Genomic DNA, 10093 nt, shown 5'->3' with positions numbered 1-10093 from the left:
GCAGCTTAAACTGAGGGAAAAGAGGGAAACGTACAGAAAGTGGAAGCAGGGTTGTGTAGCCTGGGAGGAACACAGGGGTGTTGTCTGGATGTGTAGAGATGGGATCAGGAAAGCCAAGGCACAGATGGAGCTGAACTTGGCGAGTGATGTGAGAAATAACAAGAAGGGGTTCTACAGATACATGGGCAGGAGGAGACAGGCCAAGGAGCGTGACCTCCCTCTGATAAACAAGACGGGAGAACTGGCTTCCTCAGACAGGGAAAAAGCTGAGGTACTCAGTACGTGTTTTGCCTCAGTCTGCACCGGTGGTCAAGTTTCCTGTGTCTGTCAGGACCCTGAACCTCGAGGAGAGGGTGAGAGGAGTGGATCCCATCCCACTGTGACAGCAGAACAAGTCCAAGACCGCCTAAGGAAAGTGGATGTGTACAAGTCCATGGGGCCAGACGGTATGCATCCCAGGGTGCTGGGAGAGATGGCTGATGTGGTTGCCGAGCCGCTCTCCATCGTATCTGAAAAATCATGGCTGTCGGGTGAAGTCCCCAGTGACTGGAAAAAGGGAAACATCACTCCCATTTTTAAGAAAGGGAAAAAGGAAGACCTGGGGAACTACAGGCTGGTGAGCCTCACCTCTGTGCCTGGGAAGATCATGGAGCAGATCCTCCTGGAAGACATGCTAAGGCATGCATGAGATAAAGAGGTGATTCGAGACAGCCAGCACGGCTTCACCAAAGGCAGGTCTTGCCTAACCAATCTGGTGGCCTTCTGTGCTGGAGCAACACAATTGGTGAACAAAGGAAGGGCAATGGAAACGTGGGGTGTGAGAAGATGAACAAGAGCCAGCAGTGTGTGCTTACAGCCCAGAAGGCCAACTATGTCCTGGGCTGCATTAAAAAAGGGGTGGCCAGCAGGGAGAGACGGGATTGTCCCCCTCTACTCTGCTCTTGTAAGACCCCATCTGGAATACTGCGTGCAGGCTTGGGGGCCCCCAGCACAAGAAAGATGTAGAGCTCTTGGAACGGGTCCAGAGGAGGGCCACTAAGATGATCAGAGGGCTGGAGCACCTCTCCTATGCAGAAAGGTTGAGGGGACTGAGCTTGTTTAGCTTGGAGAAGAGAAGGCTCCGGGGAGACCTCATTGCGGCCTTCCTTGAAGGGAGCGTATAAACAGGAGGGGGAACGCCTGTTTACACGTGTTGGTAGCGAGAGGACAAAGGGGAATGGTTTTAAACGAAGACAGGGGACATTTAGGTTAGATATGAGGAGTGTTTTTCGCTCAGGGTGGTGGGGCACTGGCACAGGTTGCCCAGAGGAGCTGTGGCTGCCCCATCCCTGGGGTGTTCAAGGCCAGGCTGGATGCGGCTCTGGGCAGCCTGGCCTGGTGGTTGGGAACCCTGCCCAGAGCTGGGGATTGAAACTAGATGATCTGTAAGGTCCTTTTCAACCCAGGCCATTCTATGATTCTATGATAAGTGTATCTAATCAATGATAAACAGGCCACGTACTCTGAATCTCACAGTATTTCTTCCTCTGAGTAAAAGAAAGGATGTGCCTTCCTTGGGCAGGCCTGAGCGTTTCTTTGTCTAGGTGCGTCTGCTTGCAAACTACAAATTTGAGCATGGTTTCTGAAAAAAAAAAGCCAGTCACAGTGGAGCTTTCCTTTTAAAATATGACTTTATAAATAGTATTGGCTATTCCTGTAAAATGGTTCTTTTTTCAACAACACATCTGAAATGCCTGTCAGATGCAACAGCCAAAGGCTTAGCAGGAGCCAAATGAGGAGACAAGACATGTTGCAGAGCATCTGCTACAGACTCCTGCTCCTCTCAGTTGCTTGTGCAATAGATCAGTGATATTCCTTGAATATCCTCCAAGGGATGGTGCTGTCTTGCGTGAAATAACGCTTTCATCCAGACTTCTGACGGAAACTTTGAATTCCAAGTTAAATCATTAACACATCCTAATCATCTGGACCACTGAGAAATAAGAGACAGTTAAAAGCCCAACAGGACCATCCCAGCCTCCTTCTGATAAAATCAAACTCAAGTCTAAACTAGGCGAGACAGGGAAGCAGAACTGATTTCCTGCTGTAGCTCCTGAATTGTCTGCATCTTGGGAATTCACAGAGATAGGGTAAATGCCAGCACGAGTGCTTCATGTATCAAGGAACTACCTGGTTTCTGCAGGTGCTTCAAGCAAACTTTCCCGTCAGCGATGAGGGCAGTGGAAAGCTGCAGTGTGCAGAGCCACAACACAAAAGGAGGCTTGGGAACAGGAAAGTCATCACTCATGGGATCATTTTCCCTCCTCTGCCCCCAGGCGATACCTGATATTCTGACAGGTTCATGCCTCTTCTGCCCAGTGCGCTCCTGTTTCTCACCCCAAGATAAACACAGCAACAAAATGCAAGGAAATGCATTTATGCAAGAGCAAGGGGAGCAAGCACAAGCTCTTGGTTTGCTCCACGACTTTAAAGTTTTCTTGCACCTTAAAGAAATTTAGCTTCTCCCGTGCATTTTTTTATTCAACTGAAAAACTGAATTAATACCTGCTTTTCTAAAGCACGAGATCCTTACATTGAGATTTATTACAAGCATTTATTTGGCACCTATTAGCATTTTACAAGGCTTAGATGGAGACACAATATCTCAGTGAGAGAAACCAGAGCACCTGCTCCCCTTCTGCTGAGAGATGCTGCAAAAGCGCTAAGGACTATTACTGCTACCGGGGGATTTTCTGCCTGCTCCTGGGGCTCCTACCGACCGTCCGGGCGAAGAGCCTGAACAGACTGCCCCCGTGCACTGCCACAAGCTCGTGAGTGTGCTGTGAGCAGGCACTCCCCCGAGCACGTAAAGCACAGCTCACGGTGCGTGACGAGCCGCCCTAAAGCAGAAGCACGCTGGATTCAACAGCTTCTCAAAAGTGTTCATGCTGAGAGAAAGGCAAGTAACTTTTATCACTGAGTCAGGTGAATTAAACATTCACATATATTTGCTGAAAAAATTATATACATCTGTAGCAAGGCTCTGCCAAGTCTGAAAGATAAGCATCATCTAGTCACTAAATTAAAAAAATAAAAATCTGACTTTTAAATCTTTTTCTTTTTATCCATGTTCAAGAGCACAGACAGTTTATTTTGTTAGCACATTTGGTGAAGAATGTATGTTTGTGTGAGTATCCATGAAAACTGGTGAAAATTTGGCATTTGTTTTGGATATGATGGAAAAGTATAAGAAGCCACTTATGCCTTACAGTCTAAATAATCCACAGAGTATATCAGGTTGCAAAAGGGTCACAAAGTAGCAGTCAAAGTGAAGCCTAAACACCCAGAGAATTAGCATACATGTCCGATAAGTAAGAACAAGGTATAGAGCATGCTGGCTAATTAAATAAATTTCATTTTAAACCCTGTTCCTTATGAGTGTAACCCTGGAAAAACCATCCCATACAAGAAATGGACTCTGAAGAGATTTCTATATCCATTCACAGTAAGGCTTTGAAGATATATGAAGTTTTATAGCATTTGTATTTTAAGGATTTAGGGCAAGTACATGTTCTTCTACTGAATAAAAAGAAAGTTAGTACTTAAAAGGTTCAAAAATATATCAATCGTGATTTTTTTTACATAAATAAATTATATTGATTTTGGATTTAACAGCTGAAAAAACCCTTTCTGCTTCCACTGGAGGCAAAACTGAACAAAATGTTAGTTAAATAGAGATAGCAGCATTTCTAAGAAATCTGTCGATAGTGATACAGTATCTATGCTACAAGGATGTTATTAAATAGAACACATTTAATTATTGGGGGGGTGGAGGGGTTGCATTATGATTGGTTACATACTTAAAAAAAATCATCCAATCCAGCAAACTGGGAATAAATTCTGTGAAAGTATAAACCGAATGTTTTTTAGATTGTGGGTAACAGACTTCTTTGAGATGCTAATTTTAACATGTACATAATTTATAATCCCAAATGTATAAAAGACAATGACAAAAAGCATCATAAATAAATAATGCAAACTGAAATAGTTATGTCAAAACATTTGGACCATCTGATAAATTAGCAAAACTGTAACAGAAAATAAGTAAAAAATACAGTAAATTGTGACAACCAAATGTGTAACTGATTACTAGCACACTCCCAACTCCCTCAACAGCCTGCCATCTCACTGCTGCACCACTGTGTGTTTATTTCAAGTCTCAAACCATGAGCTGCAAATTAGAACAAGCCCAAGTGAAAGAAAAACTAAATAAGGAGTGAAGGGAAGGAGAAAACAAAGAGTTGCCTGTGGAGGTGTCTCAATACACAGAGTTTCGGGCACTGACTGCATTAAAAACCTGTCCATTTAAAATGCATATATCAAAATGATTTGCCAATGGGGGGGCTTGGAAATACTGTTCAACAGCAAGTAGAACAGAGAGGAATGGAAAGAAGAAGCAAAAGTGATCTCTTCACAGTCTAACACTAGGAAAGAAGAATAAACTCAAGCTTTGAAAATCTCTATTGTCCTTCTTGAAGGACTCTCAAAATAGTAAAGCTGGCCTACAGCTTTTTTCTTGTTTTCTGAAAGGATGCTGCATCTGGGGTACAGATTGTAAAATCTAAAAACTCAAAAAGCCTCAGTGTTTATATAAGAGCATTAAAATCAGTGTGGCCTGTTCATGGCTGGAAAAAAATAACTTTACAGCAATTCTAACGCCACAGATGAGAACTAACGCCATAGATGAGAACTGAATACTAGCAGAATGATGAAGAAACTGGTAGCTACAGGTACAGTAATCCCAAAAAAGTCATGCAAGATGTGCAAAACATTTTCAGCTCAGGCTGAAAAGTTCTTGTAACTATCAAGGAAAGGGCAACTAAAACTCCACTTAACATAAAACCAAACTTTGGTTTTAAAAAATACAAAATAATGTCTACATAATATTTTCACTCACTGTAGTTTGTCTCCAAACTTTTGAGGTGTGGGGGGTGTGTGATAAAGAAATTATATCACTACCAGTTATGTTTTTTTCTTTCAAAGAAATGAATATATGCATTTTCAATCATTAGTTATATACTTCTGTCTATACTACTATTCTAGTAACCATGATAAAATAGGGAAATACTTCAAATCAAAAATACACATTAGCACTTACTATAGCTGTGCTTTTTACCCCCAAATACAGGCTTTTTCATTCAGTGTTACGGTAAAAAGAAATACCCTTGTCTGTGTGTAGACCAAGAGGTAAAAACTTTTCTTTTGCTCTGTTTTTGCTTCTTTTTCTTCTCAAATATGTGAGCAGTTTGGGGGGTGACCAAGAACTGGATTTGCTATTGTTGGTTGGGATGAACAACTGGAAAACAGAACGAGAATTCTGTGCCTCCCATACTAGCTAGACAACACTGTTTATCTAATAAAGTGGCAAGACCCTGCAACTATTAACATATAATATGTCACCATAGTTTTCTGACAGGGAATTAGGTAGATAATATTACTCATGGAAACACAGGTTTATGAAGGTGGAGTGGGGGCAGGAGGGTACGTAACAAATAGTTATGGGATAAGAAACTTACAAGCCACCATCTTTTTTCAATGAAACAAAAGTTCTAATTGGTATCATTAACTTCTTTGAGCTCCTCCTCTGCTGGTACATCCTGCTCTTTCTCTGCTGATAAAGGTGGTGTTTGCTCTGTACAGTTTTGACTGTTTGCAGCTTCTTTTTCAGGCAGCAAGACAGTTTCTGGTTCTGGATTTGCTGATTCCCCTTTAGCTTTCTTTCTCTTCCGCTTCTGGCTCTCCAGGTTTGCTGCCTCCGAATGTCTGGTTTGCTGTATGCCTGGCAATGCCATGCCAATGCCAGGGGAAAGAAACATTGACGGATAGATCAGTCCAGGTGACATCCCTGGGATAAGAAATGGGTTAAAAGCTACAGGACTACTGGTAGTTATTGCAGATTCTGTCTGATTAGAAAACGAACTAGGACCAGGCTTATCTTCAGAGAGAGTTTCTTTTTTCACATCCTGGCTACTCTGTTTATCCTCAGTAGCTTTCTCTGTGTTTGATGTACCACTTTTTGTTGTGCTTGTTAATGAAGTTGGAGCAGTCGCAGTACAAGTAGTTGTCATCGGTGGGTTCAGAAGTCCTCCAACACCAAACATCTGTGGTACAGTAGCCATGCCTGGCAGCATCATAGGCAACATACTTAGGGTGCTTTTCACATCCTCACCAGCAGGCACAGCTGCAAATCCAGCAGGAAACCCAACCAGCCCAGTCAGGGGGATCCCTTGCATGTTTCTCATGTTCTGAATTCCTACCAGATCCATTCCAGCAATCAGTCCATTCATGAATAATGGTCCCATTCCAGAAGAGGAATCTGCTACAACACCGGGGGCTTTAATGAGTTCACTTCTGGGCCTTCTCCCCCTCCGACGGGGCCCTGCGTCTCGGAGCACGGGCTCCGTTAGGATACGGTTGAATTTGCTTTCTGGTAAGTAGCCCTAAAAATGAAACACAACAGAAAATGCCTAACAGTTATTACTACATCAAGGAAAATCTGGCTTTTCTGTGCTTGCATCTGCATCCCAGATGGTGTCAGCACAGAAATATTTGCCTACATGATTCTGGATATGGAATTTGAGAGGTATACACAACTTTTCCCCAAGGGATGCTGCCGAATGCAGAACACCCTCACTGTGCCCTGGCCCAATACTGCAGAGCATCAAGTGAACAAGGAGGAAAGGAGGAAGCACAGACAGCAGCCTTTTCGGCTTTACCTGAGCCCTCACCATCAGCTGTTCCTGAGGACTGAAACCCTTCCTAATATGAGAAGCACCGGGGCAGCTCCGTGTCAGAAACTTCAAGTTCATTCCCACCCCAGCTTTATCCTGGCTTCAGCAACAGCTGGAGCATTAGCTCTTTGTAAATGCTAAGGGCCAAATTTTCAATGCTCTGCCAGACAGCAAGGCTGCATGGAATGGCATACAGACAGCGGGCGTGCTGCTCAACTGCTCCCAGCTAGAGCTTCCCTGAGTCACCAGCGCAGTTCTCATGAGCACTCACGTATGGGAACACAGCCCAGTGACTACAGCATGGGTGCGACAGTCTGCTTACATGGAGCAGTGCGGGGAGATCCACAGCACAGCTTAAAACTCCATTTTTCAGCATTCTCATCACAAATATTTAAACGTTTCCTTTTGTGTCTCCCTTCAATTTCAAAGACTGCCGGCCTCTGAACAGTTTCCAATAATAGGTTTGCAATATGGAAAGTATTGCCCATTGACACCTGAAGTGCAAAAAGTTGAATCAAAGGATTCGGGAAGTTTGCACAGCCCAACTACTCTCCCAAGAGGGAGAATTTTCTGCTCTGCTCCCACTGGTGTGCGTGAAAATCTGCACGGGATTATGAATATGCCTGGGCACTGCAGGGCAGCCTGCCTGATGCTCAGCCCTGCCCAAGCACCCCGAGCAGCGGGACGTCTTTCTGCATGCACGTGTTACAATGCTGGATGCATGCTTGCCAAAAGCCAAGAACTGATGGGGCTGGAGAATGCCAATGGGCGTGCAGCTGCTGAGACGGGGTGCACGTGAGCCGGTGTGTGTGGCAGGGGCCAGGTACACGGCTCTCCTAGTTGGCAGCGTGGGGGTGCCTGCTGGGGCCACCCACAGAAATGGAGGTAATGCAAAGCAGTCACTTGCAGGGGTGCCGGCTGCCTGGACATGGGCACTGATGCCAGCCTGGATGTAGAGCTGTTTCCTGGGGGAGTGGGAAAGGCTATGCCAAATTTCTAGCACTAATTAAAGGCAGATTTCGGAGTAGTACAAACCTCTAAGCCAACTAATTCCCCCTCCAGCCCCTGTTGAGCAAGGGCATCACAGAAAACAGCCACAAAACAAGGAGCGGGTGAGCAGGACCACAAGGAGAAGCCTGGGCAAGGCCAGCCTGCACGGAGGATGCTCCTCCCAGATCCTGCCACTCGTTGGGGCAGGGATTTGCAAATGAATAGGGCTGAATGAATGTGGCTGATAAAATCCTTCTTCCCTTCTGCCCCTTTCTCTGTCTGTGTTTGAGTCTTCAAGCCTCATGATCTGCATGTCCGCTAGCAGGCACAGGGCTGCACACAAAGAGGTTGCAGGAGCTGATTAAAAGCCTCAGCTGAAGGTACGTTTTTTGAAAATTTGACCAGTGAGAAAGCATTTTGTGCACTCCCTGCCATCTGGTGGCCCGAGGTGGATTGCTGCTTCTAGTGCGCTTCTGTTGCCCCAGCTGTTTCTCTATATCCCAAGCCTTCCAGGAAGGCGTTCTGGATGGTCACCCTGAGCTGCTGTGCCCGTCCCTGGGGCACCGACCACCTTCTCCTTCCCCTGCTGTGCTGCTGAGTCGCAGCAGGCACTGAACCTTCCTCTCTGCCGCATGACCACGGCCGGACCTGCGGCTGTTCCCTCCCACGTGAGATCCTGCCCTGCAGCTCACGGATCCTCACTGGAGAAAGGTTGTGGGGATGGGGAGGAGAAAGAAAAGATGACATGATACAGATTTCTCCAAAAGCTCTAACTTACTGAAAGCTTAACAATGTCAGCCCAGTCAGCTGCAACAGCATACTCCAAGTTTGCATCAAGCCACCTTGGCAATTCCTTCAATGCTGGTGCCGTGGCTCCCCCTAACTATAAAACACAGCAGAAGGATGACCTCTATTGCAGAAAGAGTTATGCAAAATAATACAAGAAATATGATTACAAGTCTAGGCAAACACACAGTTTAGGAGCATCTGCCAGCCTCTGAAGGGGATGGCTGCTACACACCTGAGAGATGCAAAGCTCATGCAAAAGGAGGCCGAGAAGACACAGGCCATCCTGTTGCTGTTCAGGCAGAGGAAGGACACCCTGAGGCCAAGACGCTGATTAAGATGCAGCTGGGAGCTGAGGCCAGGGTTTCTCTGCCCATGGCTGTGGGCCAGTCCCTTTGCCCGTGCTGTGACGGGGGTGACAGCGCTTTCCCCAGCTCGTCATCTTGGGCTGCAGTTTGTTCAGGGCAGAGGCGCTTCCCTTGCTACACATCCTTGTAGGACTCTGTACGTGACTGCTGCTTCCAGTCATACAGCTCATGGAGCAGAGGGCAAACTCAGCCTCTGTGCCCTGTCCCATCGCTCTTCTTTGCCCTCCCCGTGAACGAGTGGGCTGAGAGATGGGGACAGAGCTTTTAGAAAAGACATGCTCAGAACTGGAGAAACCCACCCAATTCACCCAGGTCTCCACCAGCCATCGGAGGTGTAACATGGGGAAACAGATGTGGCTGAATCTTTCTACCTCACCACTTTGTTTTGTTTTTAGAGGTGATTATTCTCATATCACCTCCCGACCTCATGAAGTCCTGGGTATGTTTAACAGCTGAATTTGGGTGGAAAGCTTCCTGTCTCATTCAAAGAAGTTAATATCAATGCACAGATTAAACTGCAGACAGTAAATCTGTGCTCCCAACTCATGTTTCCAGCTGCTTAGTAGGCACATTTCAATAAAGCAAGAGAAAGCACTTCACACCCCTCCATCCCCTGCATGCCCATCACTGGGGGGTATCAGTACGCTCTTGCTACACCTTGTGAGGAGGAACAAAACAGAGACATTTGCAACACATGGGAAGATTACAATTTCTGGAATATTGCAGTGAGTTCAAAGGTGACAATCATATTCAGAACGGGAAACAGCAGCCAGGGCTATGCTGATGGCACCTTTAAAACCAAATGCCACTTTGCTGTTGTGGGGCCTTTGCACAGCAGCATTTGTGAAGGCCCAGCCTTCCCTTACTTCACGTCAGTTATTTTGTAGCTGTCTCCTCTGTCACATTTCACATAAAAATGCAGATCAATGGTGTTTCAGATTTGTGTCCCATCCACATGCTTCCCCAAACCTATCCCCAGGCCAGCTCGAGATCTGATAAGCATTTCAAGACACCATGGGCACAGCAGAGAATAGGCCTGTGCTTACCCTCCGTCCGGTACCCTTATGTACCACTGGCACCCGCTCCTCTCCCGTGAGTGCATTAATATCCAATTTGCTGGGGTCCTTGCAGCGTTGCCTCCTCTGCTTGGGCTTGTCTGAAAAATTCTGGAGTGCAAAC

General features: G+C 45.9%; 1 protein-coding gene across 16 annotated transcripts in view; it reads right to left on the bottom strand.

Annotated features, from left to right (window-relative positions):
• Window positions 1-2573: 2573 nt before the first annotated feature.
• The window catches only part of CHD6 (chromodomain helicase DNA binding protein 6), a 68690-nt gene continuing 61170 nt past the window's right edge, over window positions 2574-10093 (bottom strand). For 10 of the 16 annotated variants that reach the window (XM_072026473.1, XM_072026465.1, XM_072026467.1 and 7 more), the window contains exons 35-37: window positions 9961-10080; window positions 8539-8643; window positions 2574-6479 (exon numbers count right to left, since the gene is read on the bottom strand). In XM_072026473.1, the coding sequence (XP_071882574.1) occupies window positions 5589-6479; window positions 8539-8643; window positions 9961-10080 (1116 nt within the window). In that variant the 3' untranslated portion in view covers window positions 2574-5588. The remainder of the gene's footprint in view (window positions 6480-8538; window positions 8644-9960; window positions 10081-10093) is intronic. The other 6 variants (XM_072026472.1, XM_072026475.1, XM_072026476.1 and 3 more) reach the window with 2 other exon arrangements.

Source organism: Anas platyrhynchos, chromosome 21 (assembly GCF_047663525.1).
Source record: "Anas platyrhynchos isolate ZD024472 breed Pekin duck chromosome 21, IASCAAS_PekinDuck_T2T, whole genome shotgun sequence".
Taxonomy (NCBI): Eukaryota; Metazoa; Chordata; class Aves; order Anseriformes; family Anatidae; genus Anas; species Anas platyrhynchos.
This window is presented reverse-complemented; position numbering and strand designations above follow the sequence as displayed.